The sequence below is a fragment of the Fistularia commersonii genome, chromosome 7, assembly GCF_037954325.1.
Source record: "Fistularia commersonii isolate RoL2024-O1a breed Wild chromosome 7, RoL_Fcom_v1.0, whole genome shotgun sequence".
NCBI classification, from domain to species: Eukaryota; Metazoa; Chordata; class Actinopteri; order Syngnathiformes; family Fistulariidae; genus Fistularia; species Fistularia commersonii.
The window spans coordinates 6,960,775-6,983,683 of record NC_141290.1 but is presented as its reverse complement, the minus strand read 5'-3'; the positions used below and the strand labels follow the sequence as shown (position 1 = coordinate 6,983,683).

The 22,909-nt window shown below is 45.8% G+C and overlaps 1 protein-coding gene across 2 annotated transcripts in view; it reads right to left on the bottom strand.

Annotated features, from left to right (window-relative positions):
- Positions 1-22,909, bottom strand: part of nell2a (neural EGFL like 2a) — a 97,583-nt gene that overhangs the window by 47,593 nt on the left and 27,081 nt on the right. For both annotated transcript variants that reach the window (XM_086149428.1, XM_086149429.1), the window contains exons 10-12: positions 22,266-22,357; positions 20,072-20,177; positions 18,144-18,272 (exon numbers count right to left, since the gene is read on the bottom strand). In XM_086149428.1, the coding sequence (XP_086005554.1) occupies positions 18,144-18,272; positions 20,072-20,177; positions 22,266-22,357 (327 nt within the window). The remainder of the gene's footprint in view (positions 1-18,143; positions 18,273-20,071; positions 20,178-22,265; positions 22,358-22,909) is intronic.

Genomic DNA, 22,909 nt, shown 5'->3' with positions numbered 1-22,909 from the left:
TCATCAAGCCCAGCTATTGAATTGTAGCTTCAGGGATAAACGCGGCAGACAAAAACAGACTGAAGATACACGTGTCCTTCACTTCATGAATGGAGGCTAATTGAACCTGCCGACATGGCTTTCGGGAGATCTGGGAAGAATACGGAGGGCAATAAAAAGAATTCAATGGAGGGGTGAAAAGCGGGGCAGGTGACGGGAAGAATTCGATGGGAAACAAAAGCGGACAGCCGCAGCAGCGGACGATAAAGAGGAAGATAAAGAGGGAAAAGTCACGGAAAAGGAAACAATGGTGAGGAATGCTAGCATGGAGAAAAACATGCATATTTGAGGCGTGTTAAGGGTTTGCAAGAGAGGAGATTCTCGCGGTCGTCCTCAGCTTCAGCGATAACCTTGAGCTTCGGGCTCAGCCGGCAGCCCTGCCCGTTTGTGAATGGCCCGCTTGATTGAGAGCCTATTAGCCGCAAGGCGCCATCCATCCATCCTGCATGCGGTGACAGCGGTTAGGTTCGTTAAAACAATATGTAGGGAGGTGAGATGATGAGGCGGCGCAGCACGGTCTCCAATAACTCGCTCCATTTTCCTGATTGGCCTGTCACGCGGACGCACGTGGCGCCGACCGGAGTCAGCAGGAAGCTCTTTCCGCGGAGTGGACTGATCAGGGTCAATCTGCCGCTGCGCCTTAACGCAACGTCAAGAGGACACTGGCTTTTACTTCCAGGACATGACGACGATGCCAAGCTAAGCCTTTCTTATTGAAAGGTGATGTAAGATCGCCGGGCGGCCGGGATTTGTTCCTGCGCCGCCGCAACCCCGATTCGGGAACAAACGGCGTGGACTATGAATGAATAACATTGTCGGGGTTCTAATCATCCCGGATTTTAGAGTTGAGAGCGACGGCAAATGCGCTAGCCTCGAATGACATCAGGGGAATGTTAGCTCACAGTTAAATAATTGCTCAACTTCTAATCAAGCAATAAGAGTTGATTACATTTTAAAGACCGAGGTAGAATGGTACTTTTACTGTCATTGTCTTTAAAAACTTTACAAGGTATCACAAAGGTCCTGCAGACAATCCTTGATTATATGACAGAAGCTAGTAGTTGTATGCTTGACAATCTGTTTGATCTAATCCATGTTAAATAGTGCAGTTTTAGAATACCGGTCAAATTCGGACTGCACCTCCACCCGCAGTTCAGAGAACATCTAGGCGCTGTGCTTTGGCCTCGCCTCCATGCTCCCGGGGCGCAACCTTGTTTCCGTCCGCTCCATCTGAAAGCGCTAAGTCCAAGTGTTTCCTTGAGTGGAGTTTTACTGTCAGAGTTTGGACTGGAGTCTTATTTTGCCATGCTTTTTGGGCCCAACAGCTGGGATCTGGGAGATAGTAAATTGTCTGCACACATACCTCTTTACCCAGCACGACCCTACTAATCGCAATTAGCCCCCACACCCCCCAGAAAAAAAAAAAACATGAAATGAATGTATTTATGTTTATGGTTCTGAGATGGCTATTTGGTTGAGTGGTCACTTCTGACTTCTGACGACTGGTACTTTGGATCTTCAGCCACTGAGCTGCACTTTTTGCAAGTCGCTTTGGATAAAAGCATTTCCCAAATGACTGCTATGCAATGTAATGTAATGATATATAGCATAATGTTATATTCAATTAAAAGTCCAGTTCCTAAAGTTCCTCAATGTAAGAGGTCCGAGCCAAAGCACAGCTTGTGTCTTACAGCAGATCGACCCTTTGTTCACATTTTCACATGGTTTAAACAAAATTTATTGTCAATTTTCAGTGCAGGAAACTTTCAAGAGGGTACACTTGTATCGTAAACAGCTAGCTCTTTTACCCTCAATACTATTAGTACCGGGCGAATAAATCTAAGGGCAGATTTCACAGAGTGAAATAAATTCAAAAAGTGCAAACACAGTCGAATAAGCCCTCTTCCTCCTAAATGTAAAAACATCTTCACAAAACAATAAGAAATGGCTCTGTTTTCAGTCTTGACCCAACAGTTTTCTCTTGTTTTTCTTAAATTAAAGAGGTCCCGGCATAGAAAGACTGAAGGCCTAATTTTCAAGTAACAAAAAGAAAGTCTTCACAGTCTTCAGAAAATAAATAATAAGTGGCTGCTAAAGGTTAAAATGCAAACAGAGCTTTGAGAACCACCTTTTCTTTTTTAATTAGGATTATTTTTTTTTAGGCTGCCCAAAAATCTGCAATACTTTTGCTGAAAATTCATTTGCACGTCACTGTACTGTGAATGAATGAGTGAAGAATTGGGAAGATCTGTCGTAATGTGACTGCAGTTCGGTTATTCAAAGTCAAAAGAGCTGTGCTTTGTTTGATAGTGGCGCTTCATAGTGACACTTTTATTTAATCCCACATTTTCGGAGCACATGAGGCACGCTGGTTTTTATCTGCCTGCCGGAAGAATGAACATAAATGTCTCCGTCCATTCCACTTCATCAACCATCCTTGTTTTGAAACAGGTCATACAGTCATCAACCATCTCCGCTTTGTAAACAAACCATCTGATTGGCTCAACTGAACTGACGCTCTTGACTTCCTCTTCCCTACTGCTTTCAATTCAATCAAGCAATTCTTTTTTTTTTAATTATCATTTATTTAAGTTTAGATTAGAAAGTGGCATGTGGTTGTGTTAGCGGCAAGAAACAACCAGAGCCAACGAGCAAGAGACCCCAAAATAAAATAAAATAAGATAAAATAAAATAAAATAAAATAAAATAAAATAAAATAAAATAGCATAAAATAGAATAAAGAAAAAATCATGGATTGTCAATTATTCTGTGACTCCACAAGGAGTAAATAAAGTTAAGTAGTGCACTCCAGCTGTTAGCTGCTTCCTGTTAGCTTCCTAGTTGCTGTCTATTAGCCATTAACTGATTGTGTTAGCCACAAGCTGATCACTATTAACTGGAGTAGCAGCTCCTTCCGTCGGGTAAAAATGCTCCATGAAAATGATCTATTCTCGCTCACAGGTCTGGAGACCTGTGATTTGCTGGAAACTGCTGTATAACATTCACAAATTCACTAAATAAACCATGGGGGGCAACTCAGGGGTTCAGAGACTTGCCTGTGGAAACTCTGGCAGGCAGAGAGGAGGAGCAGCCGAGTATCGAACCGCCACCCTTCCAACTGGTAGGGCGCCCGCTTGACCGACTGATAACTGATAAAAAGCGCAAAACTCAAACTCAGAGAGGAACATACCGTGGACAAAGAACCTGCAGTATGTCATGTATATGGCACGGCTAGATCATCGTCCATCCAAGTACTTCTGGATGTGAAGACGGAGTAGAAGTTTACCCCTGTCCATGTGCACGGCATAGCTTCTAACAGGGGGCCGTACTCGCTATCTGTGCCTCATTCTGCACGGCGCCGAGGTCTGGTAGTGGGTAGATAACGCCGCCTTTGCCTTTGGACATCCCAAGAAGAAACCAGAATCTGTGCCATTTCCCTCTCGCTGCCTCTCATTTTATCACATTCAAAAATATTCACTGTCTCATCAGGCTAGGAACCTACCGACTTGCCTCCCCAAACAGATGGCGTTTTCATGAATGGCGGCGGGACGGGGTTCACCGAAACACATGGAGCTTCCCCTCGCTGGATGGTCCTCCCTGCACGGCCAGATGAATGACGGACAGAGGGAAGGGTGCCGAGACAAAGGGTCGCCCCCGCCGTCCGGACAGCTTCCCACTCAGCGCGCACTCATTGTTGACTTTGATTCATGACGGGAGGGGAAAAATGTGCAGCGGTAGATGTCGCAAGATGAATCCACGGGCCGACGGCCGATTCATTTTCATGCTCATTTTTTGCTAAATTGTCCATTCATTCTGTTATTCCCAGAAGCAGACAGGTGATTGGGCTTCACTGCACAACATCCGTTGATATAATCCCCTGCCTTATCAATACTCACACATGGGGCCTCATTCTCACCACATTAGAAATATTCTCTCTGAGCGTCTTACAGCCGAGGAACTATCGGGAACTGAGTTTATAACTGAAGCAAACCAGCCTGCATGAGGCACTTTTGCATTGTGGGGATTTCTGCAGTTCCAAGAACCTTTCATTTCTTACCCTTGTTTCTTTCCAGAGGACCATGGATCTCCAGTTCCTCGAGCCATGTTAGCTCCTACTCCAAGGCAGGGTCTGTTTACGGTTCCACAGGAACTTGTGTGACGTGGCTGCTTGGTGATTGGTGGAGCTCATGGGCCACGCCATTACCACATACAGCAGGGGAGAACAAGAATTTGATGCACTGCTGATTTTTCAGCTTTTCTCACTTGCAAAGCATGTAGAGGTCTGTCATTTTTACCATTGGTATTCTTCAACTGTGAGTGATGGAATCCAAAACAAAAATCCAGAAACATATTTTGTATGATTTTGAAGTGATTAATTTGCTTTTAATTGCATGACATAAGTATTTGATCACCTACCAACCAGTAACAATTGTGTCCCTCACAGACCTATTTGTTCTTCTTGAAGAAGCCCTCCTGTTCTCCACTCATTTTTTAGCTGCACCAGTTTGAACATCTCACCTGTATAAAAGACACCTGTCCACACACCCAGTCAAACAAACTCCAACCTCTCCACATTGGCCAAGACCAGAGAGCCGTGTAAGGACATCTGGGATAAAATTGTAGACGTGCACAAGGCTGGGCTGGGCTACAGGACAATAGGCAAGCAGCTTGCTGAGAAGGCGACGACTGTCGGCACAATTGTTAGAAAATGGAAGAAGTGCAAGATGACGGTCAATGTCCTTCGGTCTGGGGCTCCGTGCAAGATCTCATCTCGTGGAGCATCAGTGATCATGAGGAAGGTGAGGGATCAGCCCAGAACTACACGGCTGGACCTCCTCAAAGACCTGAAGAGAGCTGGGACCACAGTCTCGAAGAAACCATTAGTTGCACACTACGCCGTCATGGATTAAAATCCTGCAGCGCACACGAGGTCACCCTGCTCAAGCCAGCACACGTCCAGGCCCGTCTGAAGTTTGCAAGTGACCATCTGGATGATCCAGAGGAGGACTGGAAGAAGGTCATGCGGTCTGATAGAGCTTTTTGGTCTAAACTGTTTGGAGGAAGAAGAAGGATGAGTACAACCCCAAGAACACCATCCCAACTGTGAAGCATGGAGGTGGAAACATCATTGTTTGGGGATGCTTTTCTGCAAAGGGGACAAAACGACTACACCGGGGGGAGGATAGACGGGGCCATACATTGCAAGATCTGGTCCATGCGAGGTCATGGCCGGGGCCTCCAACATGACAACGACCCAAAACACACAGCCAGGGCAACTAAGGAGTGGCTCCATAAGAAGCATCTCAAGGTCAAAAATCAGCCGAGTATCAAATACTTGTTCTCCCCACTGTACTTCTTATGGACACTCTGGTGGACACTAGTCAGATGTTTTCTACTGACAAAATGGACAGCTGCAGCGAGAAATGGCCCTGTGGCTTGCTACACTTCAGAGGGGTTTCCAGGGCTCGCAGAGGAATGTCGACATTTTAGAATAAGTGCAGAGTTAGCTAACGGCTAACGGGTGCTTTACACTGCAAAGCAGTACAGGGAGAAGATAAAAGCACTTCAACCCAAGGGTGTCAAACTCAAATAAACAGTGGGCCAAAATTCAAAACCGGGACAAAGTCGCGGGCCAACATTGATATTTATTGAAAAAAATCTTCCTCCATATATAACAGTGACCCTTTTCACCCAAACAAGATGTGCTTAAAAACTGTATATGGAACAAGCAAAGGTTAATTCTAGGCAATATATAACTTAATATTAAAATCGGAATTCAAATAAAAAAACACATCAATAGCATTTATTATGTAAAAAAAAATAACATCAAAATCGCGTGCTTCTTTTTATTTGCAACTTTCTGTGTTAAAATTTTAACCTTTTACCACAGGCTGATAATAAATGTAAAAATGAAATAACAATAATAATAATATTGTAAGTGCACCAAGAAAACATTAATTATAGGTCAGTTTGATACACACTGATCTACTCTGATCATCTTCCTTTCTTTTTGCTATTTTTCGCAAGGGTAGTGCGTTACCAGTATTAGCATAAGGTTGCTATGATAACTGTCAACAGAGGAGACGTTTATGGGTCCTGTTGTGATTTTCATACCAAAACACCAGCAGGGCATTCTGGGATTTGTGGTATTAGCGGTAGACGTGCTGTAGGCTATAATTCCGGCGGGCCGGTACATATTATTTAGTATGGCTTTGTGGGCCAAAAATAATTACACTGCAGGCCAAAAGTGGCCCGCGGGCCCGAGTTTGACACCTATGCTTCAACCCATCCCATAGCCCCTACTTGGCAAGTAATCCCAAGATAGTTCGGACTTAGGTAGTCCTTTCTGTGGTCCATTGCTGCCTGTGGGGATTCAAAAGAAGGTTCCCGTGGAGGAACTATAGTTCTAACAGCTATAGTTCTTACTTTCATGAGTACGTTACATAATCAGAATCCATCTACACCTCAAGGGTTCACACATATCTTTGTTTCAGGAAAGAAATCAGGAGCCAGAAGGAGAGTTTTTCCTTTTGGCAGTAAGGCTTTTTTTTGTGTTGCCATGGAGACTCATTGCAGTTCAGGTAAAAGAGAGAACGTTAGAGCAACTGCAGGGAAGGAAACGAAACTGGCGTAATTAATAAGTATAAAGTAATTGGAACAACACAAGCAGGAGTACGACTATAATGATTTCATTGTGATTAAGAGCCAGCCTGGGCTCCATCAGCTGGTCTATATCGCCACAGTTTGTTCACAGAAAGGCATAAACAGGTGAATGCGGGTTTAGGAATGATTCTTCACGTAGTCACAATCAGGACATCATCAGCAAAACAACCCTGGATGACCCCTAGGCAGCAGGCGGCCACCGAACGGGGCCCCGGAGGAGCAGATGGGGGTTCAGTGTCTTGCTCAACGAAACTTTTACGGACTACGAAGACTTTGGGCATCGAACCGGGAACATCCTGTTCAAAGATGAGCGACCGAGCGACCGGGCAACCCAAGAATCATTCGCCCAGGGACCCAAATTCCTGCTCCACATTGTGAGGAGGCATCAGGTATACAGGAGGTCCTTGACTTGCTGCGTTTCGAATCTACGGCAGTGAATCTTGCAAATCATTTTAAGCAATAATTCCTGACTTGAAGCGGCTCAACTGATAATTCAAACGTCACAGGCCACCTTGTTTGTGGGTTGTTCGGGACGGTTGGGTACTGCCTGCTTTGTTTACATCCACTCGTTCCTTTTTGTTGATTTTCATTTTTGTAATTTTTCTGGACTATAATCACGTTCCCCCTTTCACTTTGAAACATACGTATGACTTTCGGGTGTTCTAGCTTCACTAAGTGACTCAGGCTGTGGTACTTCCAACGAAAGGAAAATCACCTTACGGACCGATCCCCAACTCCAGGACAGCCGAAACACACGACCCGAAACTCCATTACCAAAACACCTCCCACGATTCCAGCTTTGAGATGCGACAGTTTAGACGTCCACCCGCCGAATAACAGGAATACATGAATGCGACATCGGACGGTTAAGTTGTATTACAGGCTGCACAGCGCTGGACGTATCGTTCTTTCGTCCATTCATTGTCATTGTCCTTCATGAAAAAGGAGTGCATGTGAGCGAGAGACCAAACATAAATTGACACTATCGATCCGAGCACCAGTCAATTAACATGAGCCCTTAAGGAAACAAGGATCTGCTTTTTCTGAGAGCGCCTTTGCACATTGTGATCAAACGTCCACTACCTGGCTCGGAACAACGGCCATCAAAAAACAAAGAAGAGGTGGGCGTGTGCTAGTGTGTATGTGTGTGTGTGTGTGTGTGTGTGTGTGTGTGTGTGTGAGTGTGTGTGTTTGTGATATTAAATACGCAATTATCTCGCCACCATTGGGCTCAAATGAAATGTTCCCTTCATGCAAAAAAGGGAGGGGAGCTTCAGCCTCAGCAACTGGGGAAGCATCATCATCCGCCAAGTACATAAATCTAAAAATAAACCAATATTTTACTGTATGTACATAGATGCATACAAATTTATATATGATTTTATATATATCATATAAAATAATTTAAACATAATATAATTATATATGATTTTATGTATGTATATATATAAAATGTATATATTCATGAATATATATTCATAAATGATACATAAATACAAATTATGTAGTTTATTCACATTATGAACAATTTCTCTATACACACACACACACACACACACACACACACACACACAGTGAAGCCTGATATTATTCATACCGCAAGGATATGAATAATTTCAAGGTTGACTGTATGTGTGTACATTTAGGTTTTTATGCATTTGCATACATGTACTTATGATGCACCTATAAATGTGTATGTATGTTTGGATATAAGCATATATATGTATATATGTATACATATATACATATATATATATATATATATATGAATGAAACACTGGTGAATGTATGTATATTCATGTTTTTATAGGTATAATATATAAAGGAGTGCGTTCATGAACACAAATTGGCTTATATATGAGATACTGTTGCCATCGCCATGTCATTTCAGGACTTTCAAGTTGTATATGCCTGATAATCCTAATAAACAAAATTTGCCCACACATCTACATATATATATATATATATATATATATATATATGTGTGTGTATGTGTGTGTGTGTGTGTGTATCTATACACATACATACACGTATATATTTATGTGTGTATATATACCTACATATATATAAAAATATGAACATATACATAACTTTCTAATTTCCAGTCACAAGACGAGATTTAAACTAAAGCCCCATTACAATGTTAATATCTGGATTGATGGGATCAGATTACATTTACAGATTAGGCTCTTAATGATCCAAATACGGAGACGTTCCTTCTTTTTCCAACTCTGTGCTCACCGCCTCTATAAATCTGGGAGTTCAACATTATGACCTCTTTAATTGTCATGTTATTTGGACCATTTCGAGAAAACTACTGTGGAGGGTTTTGTGGATGTTAGAGGACGTGCACACACCCCTAGTGTGTGATACCCACAAAAATGGAGAGGCTGTTATTTACTGAGGGGGTGGAGCTGGAGGAAGCTGGGAAGGGATGGAGGGGGGGGTGGCTGTCTGCCTGGCGCCGGGATTGTCTGTTTTGGGTGACATTTTGGCGAGGTCACCGAGGTGAGATCGTCTGCAAACACACACACGCATAGCGAGTCAAAACGTGTGTTTGCTCACTGTGTGTGTGTGTGTGTGTGTGTGCAGTGGGATCACACAGCTGCACGTCCAGCAGTGATTGGGTTTTGGGGGCGGGGTGAACCCCTCCGCCCGCATCGATAGGCCCGTCGACACCCGTGTCGTGTTCAGACGACTGCAGAGGCGACATAAATGGTTTACATCGTACTCTTGCACGTGCACATGCACGCACACGCTCTCGGGCATTGGACATCTGATTTTCATATAAAGAAGAACTCTGCATCTTGCCGTTGTAGCGTAGTGCTAGTCGTGCGTACTACTCCAACTTGTTTACATTGTTCATCGCTTTGTTCTCCTGCTATTATGCTTTTTTGGTGAGCTAGCCGTCATTACGGTGCCCAAAAAGTTAATAGAGCTCATGCTAGTAGTTTAAGAAGAAGGTAAGAATTGCAGTTGATATGAGAAGGAAATAAGAGCTAAACATGAGAGCGGTGTTTGTATTACAGATGTCGCTAAGCACTACGACACGGCTAAGTCAACTACCTGCACAATCCTGGAGAACTAAGATGCACTAAAGACGGCTTAAGTAGGTAAAAGGGCGACAACATTAATTAAGAAAAGGTCTAAAGTCTTAGAAGAAGCAGAAAAGTTGTTGTTGAATTGGATGAATAAAAGCCAGCTAGCTAGAGATAGTGTTAGCGTTAGCGAGGGTCTCATATTTGAGAAGGCTTTACTTTTGTTGATTTAGCAAAGGAAACATTGAGTACAAGTGCTAGCAAGAAGAAAAAGAACACCTGAAAACACTGCAATAATTAAAGTTATCTTTGAATCCTTTCTGTATTTTTGCCACAAATAATCCCATAAAGGAGTGCAGTATGTTTTGGGTGTGGAAACGTTCACATTGTTTTCAATGGGAAAACATCGATTCTGTTTGCAAACTGAGTCAAAGGACGAATTAAATTTGTAAGTCGAGGTTCTACCGTATTGACAGTCATCCTCTCACTCTTTCGTCAGGCGTCACAAATAAAAAGCCCAGGACAGTGAATGGTTGTCGTCAAATTACGACCGACCGGTCCTGAATCCAGTGATCACGCACAAACTCACGGGATAAATCACAGCAAAGGCTTTATGTGTGACATGTTATTTTGTCCTTGAGTAACAGGCTGAATACCGGATGAATCTGAATCGGCAAGAGATCCCGCCAATTCCCACCTGCCTCCTCGTTGTTTGGCCCGCGCTAACTTGCTAGCGAGCTAACAAGCCAACAGCCGGCGTAAAAGCTGCTCCCGTCTGTGCTCAGGTTCAATCGCAAACAGATCTCGTTTTGTGCACCTCTGGAATTCATCCATAAACAAATGCACTTTCCTGCTGCAGGAGCAACTTTATGCGATGCTTTTTATTACACATGAATTACAGGCGGTTGGGAAAACCGGCCTCGGGAAATGGGGCGCTGCGGCCCGACTCTAAATCCTGCTCCATCTCCGGGTTCAATAAAAGTTCTCTGGCCTTCCCTTTATTTACGTCTTATTGTTGGAGTGAAGCCGCTTTTCTTTCAAAAAAAAAGCTTGACGGTTTAAATCAGTCAATGGTGTCAAATTTCTAATAAAAAAAAAAAACTTTAATATCCGGATTCATTCATTTATTTCTTATCGCCTCTTTCCTCTGATTATTTGGGATTATATTGGGTTAATATGTAGAAATAGGATACGAACATCTCCCTGCCCGCCGTCCTCAGCCCAGCCAAGTTGAACCGTTACATCTTCTCCACGTGCTGGACCATCTCCATGGGTTTCACTCATCCACACACACACACACACACACACACACACAGGCCTGTATCCCCTTGAGCCCCCCAACACTGCTGCTTCTATGAAAAATTCACGCACAAGTGATCTCATCGGCTATTTCGGGCTCGTCTCCGACCCGGGGATCTTTCGAAAGAGCGAGCGTTTTCTGCCTCTTTCTGACGTTTGTCTTCCCGTCTGCCGCTGCGGCAGAACGTTTGCTGAGACGCATGTGTTGTTTAAAAATGGGCTGCGTTTCGGGAGCTCCCTGCTGCTTTCAATACAAAAGGCTGCCTCCATGTTGGACCTCCCGTCTCGGGCGATTTCATCCCCCATCTCCTCCCGGCCAATCGTCCCTTTCATACCGCAGGAATTTTTTGCCTGTTCCTACAACCTTTTCAGGAACTAGGGCTATTTCTTGGTGCATTGAGACAGCTGAGGAACCAGGGACCGTGTACTAGTACCTCTACTGTACTGCCACCACTGATCTCCTGATTTGGGGTGCGCTGTGTCCCTTGCTACCCGAGGTAGACCAACACGAAGGGTCCTCCTGGTCTTTAGGCCCTTTTCCACCTGGGAACTTTTTGTAACTCCTAGAAGTAGGTTTCTTGGTGCATTTGGACAGCAGATGTATCATGGACGTCAACTCCTAGAACCATTTTAGCTCCCACTCCAAGGCAGGGTCTTTTTACAGTTCCACAGGAACTTATGTGACATGGCTGCTTGGTGATTGGTGGCGCTCATGGGCCACCAGATACTTCTTACGGACTGTGGAGCGCCATTTTACAGACTGGTCGGATGTTTCATCAAGATAAAATGAACAGAAGCGGCGAGAAATGGAGCGACGAAGAGCTCTTCTGGCCTGCTATGCCTCTGAGGGGTTTCCAGGGCCAGAATAAGTGCGGAGTTAGCTAACAACTAACAGGGTTCTTCACAAGCAGTGCAAGGAGACGATAAAACACTTGAACCATCTGATAGTCCATGGATATTGTTCCATAAACGCTGTGGCAGCTTCACCTCCATGTTGCCCGATGGCCCATGGCCCATCAATGACAAAAACTCATTCAGCAGTTCCCTTTTCCTGGACAGGACGACCACACAGCAATTCCAAGAACGACACAGGAAATCTCCTGCTTGCAGAGAACTCCGGGGGTTGCTGTTGACCACTAGGGTATGTCTGCTTCGTCTCTGCTTTGCACTGGTAATGGGATGTGCTGCTCTTCATGTATTTCCACAGGGAGTTGCTGAGTACATAGGAGAAGCTTCGTCGGGATGTTTGGAGTTTCTTTCTTGGGTCACAACCCTCTATGCTATTTGAATAAAACCATCCAGGAAACGTTGGAGCCATTGAAAGTTGGAGGTGGGGTTTTACTTTTCTCTGCGGAATTCTCCCCGATCCACTGCCCTGGCAAGGTCCTTGAGAGTTTTCAAAACATGGCCGCTTCAGAGCTCTGGGATCGCTTCAGGAAGCCGGGACGACCTATCACTTCTCTCCGGCGGCTCGCAGCTCCTCCTGAGAGGCTGAGCTCGGACAGACGACAGCAGGTTCCCTGACCCGTTAAAGACACTTCACTCTGCAGATTCCAGAAAAACTCAAGAGGCAATGCTCAATATTATTCTAGCCTGGAAGTGTGTGTGTGTGTTTCTGTAGCACTAGCTAAAACACAGGAGAGCCACCTCCCAACTTCTCCTGGCAGGCCGATAAAGAAAGCAGCACGAAGCAGAAGAGAATGCCACATAAAAGTTAGCAGCAAGAGATCGAAATGAATCCTTACACATCCTTACCTAATTTCCGGACGATAAGCCGCGACTTTTTTCACGTACACAACGATGCGGCTAATATATGCACTTTTGGGGGGGGGGCTAACGGGCTTCACGCTGCTTAAATATTTATCCTCGTCACATTGGGCCGACGAGATGACCGGGATTTCTGAGTCCGTTCAACTCCGACACCAAAGAAGACGACTTTGACGGTTTTAGTACGCAGGAGGAAGCTCAAGATAGCGATCGGCTAGCCGGTGCGGCTTATATGAGATGCGCTCAATAGTCCGGAAATTACGGTAATCTGATTACTGACACGAGGCGAATAATCTGCCTTGAGCACTCATTAAACAGTAGCACAATTCGGCACATCCGAGTATTACCCCACCCTGATGTTTACTTCGGTTAGACAATGCCATCATTTGATCTGAAGTTAGCTCATGTCGCTAATTAGCCAAGTGTGAAAAGACGGCGGACGGTAGCGAGGGAGCGAAGAGAAGAAACACCGGGACGAAACATCAGAGTGTCCAAAGTACGGCACGGCTACAGGCTCCATCTTCCTCAACAGGAAGCATCTGCAGAATGTCCCTTTTTCATATCCGATTACTCCTGTGGCAGCTGGAACAATTGATTAATAAATTGATTTCTGTCAGATTCCCTCCATGCTTAGCGCATGAGCGGACCTCCCCGGAGTTCTGCACCTGAGTTTCTTGTGAAGTAGGAAATGTCACGGGGCGACAGAACTTCGTTGTTGTCGGAAAACCAAAGAAACACAGCCTAATGCGGTTTTGAACTAGTTGTTGGTGCAAGTCTCATGATTGTAGACTCGTACCTCCTTGCTGATGCTACAGGCATGACATCTTGTCTTTCCCAACCCTCATCCCACCTCTATGACTCTTACTCTCCCTCTACCCCAACTGGTCAAGGCAGAAGGCCACACCACAGTGAAGCTGGGATCCATCCAAGGCTCCTGCACGTGTAAAAGTCAGCGTTTCCTCCGTCTCCAGTGCCCAAGGGACTGCTGGGTTTCAGTAGATCTTCTTAGAGTGTGATCCAGAGCCATGGAAAGGGTCATCAGACCACTGGTTTGGGATTTGGCGCCATCGCAAAAAAATTGGGCTTGACTTGGCTCTCAATTGCAGCCACGCCGCCCTCGTCCTGGTTACGCGTCACAGTTTCAAGCCACTGAATACAGAATAGAAGAAGGACTTCAGTCCATGGAGTAGAACTGAAAGGAGATTTTCTGCTTTTTCTGCATCGCAACCAAGCGCAGCACTTGAGGCTAGATCACCGTTTAACTGCATCCTGCAAGGAACCCCCCCAGATGATAAAAGTCCAGGCTACGTATGAACATTATTCCTAAACGATCAACTTATTACCAATGCTTGGTCTGTTAATGGCTCAGACCGGCAGTAATCACACAAAAGGTTTGCTGCGCTAAGTCAATTACCGCTGTTGCGGGAGATGCGCTCGACGGTGGCGCTATCTGGCGATTAATCTTCTTAACATAATGGTCGTGTTTGGTAAATGCGCCTGGATTTAGAAATAGAAGGGTCATCACACATCTTCGGAGGATAAGAAACAGCTCGCTGTAGCGCCCGGGAGCCCGGTTTGGAATCGGGTGCTTCCATCGTGTACGACAGCGGCGATATAAAGTTTATGAGTTCGGGAGCAGCTACAACTCAAAAGGGCTCAAGCTTTGTCATTTCCCCCACCCTCCCCGCATTAAAAGCTGAAGCGCCGCAGCCTCGCAGTCGGCCATGATAACAATCAATGCCGCGGCTCTGGCTGCAGTCGTAAGCTCGCAATTCTATCCGTCGGGTTAACAGCTACGGGAGCTGCTAGTAGACGACCGGTTTAAAAATGTTGAATAGTCCAACTGGCGCGGTAACAGCAAGATCTGCGAGCATCCACACACAATATATACATAATACATAGGACAGCCTCTGTGGATCAGAGGGAATGCCTAATATGTTGTGCAGGAAAGTTTGAATGGAAAAAAAAAAGGGTATTTTGTGACTTTTGCTTGTTTTCCATTTTTTCCGCTGTGAGACCAGATGACGGGAGAAAAAAAAAAAAACAAAAAAAAAAACCCTGAGCTGCCGGAAAGCAAGTTCCCACAGAGCCGGCCCAATCAGGCTGCCTTTCACGACTTCAAAATCCATGTTGACTAAAACTAGTGATTACGCCCAATGAAAGATGTGGGGAGAATCCTGCAAAGAGCAATTATTCTTTTTCTGTTTTTTTTCTCTGGCAAAGCATGCCTGGGCATATTATTACATTTGATTTCATGACTGTTGTTGATGATTAGTCAACAGAGATGGCCGACGAAGATGTTTTGAAAACACTCTCTGTAGCGATGCTGCAATACACATGCCGGGCCAGTAGCTGGGGCTGTCATTTCGGGATTAACTAATACGTGTCTAGAAACGCTTCCTGTCTGGTGAAATAACAAACGTGGGACTACAGTGATCCTAAACATCAACAACGGCGAGCAATGCGGTATTTCTCCAGAGCTACAATGGGGTGGAGCTGCTGCTTCCAGTGACCTTGAACAACAGGGAGCTGAAAAAGCAGCGGAAGGGTCAATAGAGTGAGGAGAATAAGCAGAAATCTGGAGTCAGCCATTGGTGTTATGTTTGAACCACCTGCGCATGTGTAGACACTTCCTGTTCAATCAGGTGGGGGGCACAAGCAGAACACTGAAGCCATTTGTTGTTGTGGTGGACCACATGCTACCCAAGGCACTTCCTGCTCAATCAAGTGAGGAGTGTGGGGTATCCATGGTATTCAAGAGTACTCCAGGGTAGGCAGAAGTTGGCCACTGTTGTTACGGTGGACCCACTTGCACATGCCTGGACCCCCTCGAGGGAGGAGTTGGAGCAGTACTCTGGAGTACTACGGTGCAGTCTGGAGTCGGCCATTTTTGTTATGTTTGAACCACCTGCGCATGCTTATACACTTTCTGCTCCACAGGTGGGAAGCACAAGCAGACCACCAGAGCCATTTGTTGCTTTGGTGGACCACCTGCTACCCAAGGCATTTCCTGCTCAATCAAGTGACGAGTGTGGGTATCCATTGTATTCAAGAAAACTCTTGAAGTTGGCCACTGTTGTTATAGTGGACCCACTTGCACATGCTTGGACCCCTCGAGTGAGGAGTTGGAGCAGTACCCTGGAGTACTCCGGAGAACTCTGGAGTCAGCCATTTTTGTTGTGTTTGAACCAACTGCGCAGGCTTATACACTTCCGGTTCAATCAGGTGGGGAGCACAAGCAGAACTCCGGAGCCCCATCATTGCTGTTGTGTTGAACAACAACACAACAGAGTAATCTGGAGTCAGCCGTTGCCGTCATGGTCGACCCACATGTGCGAACGGAGGCACTTCCCGTCCAATCAAGTGGGGAGCGTGAGCAGTACTCCATGGTACTCTAGTGTACTCCAGAGAACGCTGGAGTTGGCCATCGTTGTCAAACCATCTACGCATGCGTATACCCTTCCTGTTCAATTGAACGAGGAGCACGAGTAGAAATCTGTAGTGCTGAGGAGTCGGCCATCGTTGTTGTGGTTGACCCACCTGCGCAAGGCCATTGACTACAACCTCTATGCCTGTTTTGAAAGTAGTGCCCTGTAGACGGGCAGCCACAAAATACCTGAGGGTTAAATTGCGAATTTGTAGCGGTAAGTAAGATAGCGGTGACGGGGGACCTTGAGAAGTCTGAGAGAGGTTGCGGGGTGAGATGGCAGCAGACGATGTCACGGCGAGCGTGGTTGGTTTTTCGCGGTCTGCCCCCCCGTAGCCTGACCCCAACTACATCAAACAGGGACAACTCCTTTGATGTGGACTTCAGAGGACCTTCTGGTTACCTGGACCGCCGCTTACAGATGTCCATTGATACGACATCTGCTAAGGCCACCTTCCCACCCCTCCTCCCAGCACGCCACGGAACGCCAAAACAAGCTGGGAGGATAAAGAGAAGCTTGCCCGTCAAGATCGGATCCCATGTTTTCTTATTAATACTGGAGATTTTTTTTCCGAGCCCGCCGTTGTGACACGATGTCTACTGCATATTTCAGAGCGAGCGCCGCCTTAGCGAGAGTCATTATTTCTTTAAGACACAGCTGGTGATGCTGTTTATATCTGCTCGCACAGCACAAGAATGCCTGACCTGACTATTGATACGGGTTACGGGGACTCTAAGCCCCGCCCCCAAAAAGCTGCAGATTGGTTTTATATCACAAATTAATCGGGTGAGCGAGATGACGGCCGGCAACCTCCAAAAGTGCATCCATTGAGGCGCCGGCGGGCTGTGGACACAGATAATGTGCGGATTACGGCCCCCCATCTCAGGGGGATTAAGCGTGATGGATGCGCGTTTCCGACAAAGCATTTTCAGGGGATTCACTCAACGTCCGCGTTCCTTTGTGACGCTTTTTTTTTTTTTTTTTTTTTTTGTTCTTCGCGAGACGCTGGGGTTTTTGCAGGGTCGCTCATTTGGAAAACCTTCTCACAGTTGTCGGGTCTGCAGAAACGACGGCGAGATCTTTGACGAAGCCTAATTAAAACCTCATTTTCTTTCTGAGGGATTATAGCGCCGGAGGCCAGCGCCCACGTGTGCAAAATCAACAGCATGGTCATCTGTGGTGCCCAGGTAACCATCCCGCCTCACACAATCATTTGTTTCCTCTATTGTACAATAACTTTTTTTTGCATAAGCAAAGTCATTTCTTTTTTTTTTTTGTTTGAATTTGCTTGTGCTTTCCCATCTGCACCCCGCTGCTGCCGCTGCCGCTGCCGCGCACGACATGGTGACGTTTTCTCGTTTGGGGAGAAAAATAAACGCTGAAAGCAAATCGACAGTTTCTGGTCTAATTAAGGAACAACAGGAGCAACAGTGAAACTATTGTATTCACAGAGGGGTTCACGCCAAGAACACATTTGGCTTCAGACCTGAATTCATTCACTTATTCGTTCATCTAAGCCGCTTATCCCGCACTCGTGGTGGAGTTCACTTTTGGATCCATCACATATAGAGCATTCAATCTTTCATTCACACATCTGGACAATTTAGCGTCTCCAGTGAACCTCCTGCATGTTTTTGGACACAAACATGGGGAGAACATGGAAACTCCACACCTGTGGGAGCTCTGCGGGAATCCAACCAGGGACCGTCTTTTTTTGCTTTCACACTCAGATTAACCGGCTTTCCGAAAACGAAATCGCCCGAATTAAAACGCCTCGCCAGATGCAAAAAAGAGATCACGATTAAATTCAATCACCATGGCAACAGGGGGTCAGAACCTTGCCATTTTCTCCACATATGCGTTTGCAAAGCGTATAAATAAACAAACAAACGTGAACTCCAGCCGGTACCTTCACAGTAGGCGTTGTCATCCCGCAGAGGACGGAAGCCATCCTTGCACACACAGCAGCGCCCCGTCTCCAGGTTGACGCAATCGGAGTGCTCCAAGCAGCCGTGGCCCTCCGAGCAGAAGTCGTGACCTGCGGGAGAGGAAAAGGTTGACACCCTGGAGGAAGAGGAGGAGGCGAGTGAAAGGGCTACGTATCCTGGCCTTCTGTAATTCATCCTCAATGTGTCATAGTTCACCGAGAAAAATAAGTAAACACAGGGGATCCTGCTGCTGATGGAGTTTTAAGTGGCTGATCGATGGGAGTTACATGACTAAACAAATTTTACATCCAGTGACAGGGGAAAACGGCAGGATTTTCCGTTTTCTTTTTTGCTTGTTAAGAAAAAATAAATAAATAGATGATTTTACATTGACTGGCCGCTTCAAGCGATTTCATTTCTTGCTGACATGTGCAGGAAGCGAAAAAAAAAAAAAAAAATCAGCGTAACGTGACGGCAAGAGGCGATCCATCTCTGAGATCGGAGCAGCGCTTCGGAAAAGAGGATGAATATTTGGGACTTTTCAGCACAGGTTTAGATATCTTGTGTTAGCGACCGATTTCGTCTCGTAAAAGGATTTCAAAACAACCGTTCGTTCATTCATTCATTATCTATCTCAGAGGTCCCCAACCTTTTTTGCACCAGGGACCAGTTTTATGCATTATAAATGTTTCCGTGGACCAGTTAGAGGCGCGTAGGCTCAAATAATAAAGACTTTTGTCAGTTCACAGTATTTCATCTAAATACAACGATTACACTTTAAGTCAGGCAATCACAATAATTTTGCACTATCATAAAAAATAACAAATACATAATGAATAAAAATAATTTGAGGATTTAATAGCTTCATTAGCTAGCCATTCACCTCAAATTAGGCACAGCAGGGGTGTGTATCACCCGTTGCCATGAACCTGTAACTAAGGTAGGTATCGTGATATATTCTTTTGATGCAGCTTTATTTTTGCTGGCAGTCTCATCGTATGCTTGTTTCCTCCCGAAAAAGCTCTCCGACAACTTTTTGTTAAATGCGGCTATAAAGCGAAGGCGGAAACAGTAATTTTTCAAAATAAGATCCGGGAAGGGCGAACGAAAAAATTATAATTCGTACCAAGAAATATTTCCCTGTTTTGGGGACTTATTCAGTGCTCCGGCTGGTGCGGGCCGGTGCCTATCTCAGCTGTCATTGGGCAGCCTGGATGTAGAGATACAACCGTTCTCCCACTCATTCACACGTCTAGACAATGTAGGGTCTCCAAGGAACCTCCTGCATGTTTTTAGACTGAGGGAGGAACCCGGAGAACCCGTGGGAGCCGCGCACAGATACCGGGAGAATATGGAGATCCCACACCTTTAGGTCCCCTGTGGGAATCCAACCAGGGACCTTCTTGGTGCTAGGAGGAAGCGCTAACCGCCACGCAACCCATGTACACTTGTATACATTGTAAATATAGCCTTGATATAGCCTTGATATATCCACTTGATAGCCTTAACTTGACACTTTATATTTTATTGTATTTCTTATTCTCCCTCCTTCCTACTATTATCTATTATTGTTATGTTTTGCTTGAAACTCTGGCACAACAATTTCCTTCGGGATAAATAAAGTTGGTCTCATCTTATCTTAATATTCTCTAATTGTGTGTTGTGTTATCAAAGCGCTTTACACTGCGTCACATTCACACACACATACATCCATGGCGTGCAAGTCTAACCAGCCAATCGGGAGCAACGGGGCCCAGGGACACGTCAGCATGCTTAAGGTACCGTTATTCAGTGCTCATAACAGTGTAACATATGAAAGTAGAGAAATGTAAAATATGAAAACACCGTGTACTTTGTGTGTGTGTGCACAAATCAGAATCCTGCACACACACTCCCGTTTGCTCCGTACCTCTGCAGACTTTGCAGCACCTGTCGCTCAAGGTGATCTGCTCCGACTCGGGACACTCCAGCTGGGGACAGGGCTCGCCGGGCACCACGCGCTCCATCGTCTTGTCCTGTTAATGTTTCAAATAACACAATCCCGGTTGAGCGTGTCGTTAAGATGGTAATTATTTACGCATTGTCTTTTCAACGGCCCAAATCACCCTCGGCGTCAACCAATAATTGGTCAGTGTCTGTGTTTCCCTTAAACACTCCCTCACGTGGTCATCGGTGTGTGACATCGTCATTCAAATTTGGGGGGGGGGGGCTTTTCCCAGCATGCTTTTGGCAGGCCTCTAATGAGTTTCCACGGGGCCTGTGGAATGAGGCTAATTTGAAGTCATTAACACCAGGTACAGCCGGATGAAGACGGCGGGCTGTAATTACACCGAATACATTTTAACTGCGAGAGGTGTGACAGCGGCTGCAAAAAAAATCCTGCGCATAAGCGAGGAAAAAAAAAACCTTCACTCATTCATTAGCTATACCACTTGCAACCAGAGGGATACAACCATTCGCACCTCATGTAGCGACCGACCATTCACTCCGACGATCCTGTGTCATATCGAGACATACAACTGCTGCGCCTGTCATTCATGCTTAATTTAGTATCTCTAGTGAACCTCCTGCATGCGTTTGGACTCAGGAGGAACCCAAAGAACCTTGCAGACCAAGGCTTTCCATGGGAATCCAACCAAAGACTCGCTGTAAGGCAGAAGCGCTAGCCACTGCGCCGCCGCTAACACTTTGAAATGAATCATTGAGTCAGTTAGCTACCCTTCCTCTTGCATCACTCTTGATCATCAGCATGTGTTTCTAGTAACGGAGTGAGAGCCAAACAGAAGAGCGATTTCTTCCTGGTTCCCCGCTGGCACTTTTCATGAAAAGCTAAAGCGGTGTCTTAGTAAAAGCAACCGGTCGTTCATCTTTGCAGTCTGGAGAGAATTCGGTTCCGTGAAAATGCGATCGGGTGATTGATCAGAGAGGATAATGGCCACTTGTTTTCAAAAGCGCCTTCCCCTGGATTGTTTTTTTTTTTTTTTTTTTCCTCCGAAGCAGGTGAACTCCGGTGCCTTCCAGAAAAAACAACCTACTTTTGAGAATAAAAGGCCAGAAAACCACCTTTCACCAACAACCACATTTTAACCATTTGAGGTGAAACGTGTTCTTTCATGTCCTTCCCTTTGCGGCGTGGAGCAGCCGCTCGATTGTCCCTTTTGTGACTTACATGTTACAGGCTTCTGGAGAGCCTCGTAAAGAGGGAAAGAAGCGATATTTGGTTGCATTTTCCCCTAAAAGCTGCCAAAAGAAGGTTCCTCAACGGGCCGTGTCGCCTACTTTGTGCTACCCGGCGCCCCAAAGTTGCACTCCTACGCAGCCAGCAGGCATGCATGAGATCAGAGGGATGACAAGCAGCTGTCAGCGGAAGCCTGGAGAGGTCTGCAAGAGTGGACCGACTGACATCGCTCCCCGTCCCCAATTCTTTGATCTGCCTGGGCCTGCCGGTCGATAAACTGGGACTACAGATGGGCAACGTGCGGGCAAGCAGGCGAGACAGCTGTCAGAGGCTGCCGATTCTGCCGGCGCTACGCGGCATTAGCGACGGGAAATGAGGTGATAAGATTGAGTCGGGCGATTAAAAACTTCAAATCGCTTTTCTGTGATTGATCGGGGCTTCGTGGCTTCGCGCCGTTAAGAGAATCGGCCCCCCAAAAGTGCACTGGCGACCCATCTGGTGCGCAAAAAACAGACAAAAGCTCCGGATAACGGAACGTCGCATCATCGGAGACCCCGAAGACATCTAATGGTTGATATTGAATAATGCCACGGGGTGATTGACAGTGGGGGCTGCAAATGTAAATTACATTTTGTCAGGCTTGGCCAATTACTTTAAAGCTCAAAGACGACGACGACAAGCCAGTTCGCTGGAACGCTGCAGAAGCGCGCCGTCAAACGCTGAGGTTTGATTTATCTCCGCGCCGGAACAAGGTAGCTATGACTACATCCTGAGCTGCCACAATGGGAATTAATGATGTTGAGGATTTATAGCGGTGTGTCTCTCTGCAGAGCACTTTGATAAAATAATATCCAATACATGCGTGGGGGTGTGCTCTACGCCCATGTGTGTGTGTGTGTGTGTGTGTGTGTGTGTTTTGACATACCCGGCATTCAAACAGCAGGCACCTGCCAGGCGTATCGCGCACAGCCTTCTGATCACCCTCCACCAGCTCTCTCCCACCGAACAGGCAGACAGCTGGTAGCAGACATACAAAATTTCAGCAAATATATATTGAGGTTAAACAGCATTATGCAGCACGTATGCGAGGACCACCACCGCCGCTGCATGCGTGTGTGCAAAAATTCTATACATTTTATTTTATTTTAAGCTGTGCAAATCTATCGGACATCAGTGCACTTGACCAAGTGGCGTTCGATCATGTTCCTGCCCTTTTCTTTTCTCATCTGGCCTTTGTTTTTGACTGTGATACAATGTCTGTCCTTGTCCAAACACCAAAGCAAGTGGTTGACTTTGCGTCCATTGAATTATTTTTGCTGATACCATCAACGATGATGTCTGATCTGCATTGTTCCTCCTGATGAAAGAGATTCTAAAGTTGGACAATGTTCCCTTCAGTGTCAGTTAGTGAGCTTTCCCCTAATCTTTGCAACTGGATATCTTCTTGACACCCTCCACGAGGCATTAGGACGAAGGCTCGCCAAACACTTCCAGCCATGTTTCCTCTGAGAAGGGCACGTCACTTGGGTTCACAAATGTTTATCCCACCAACGAAAGTCCTTCTACACG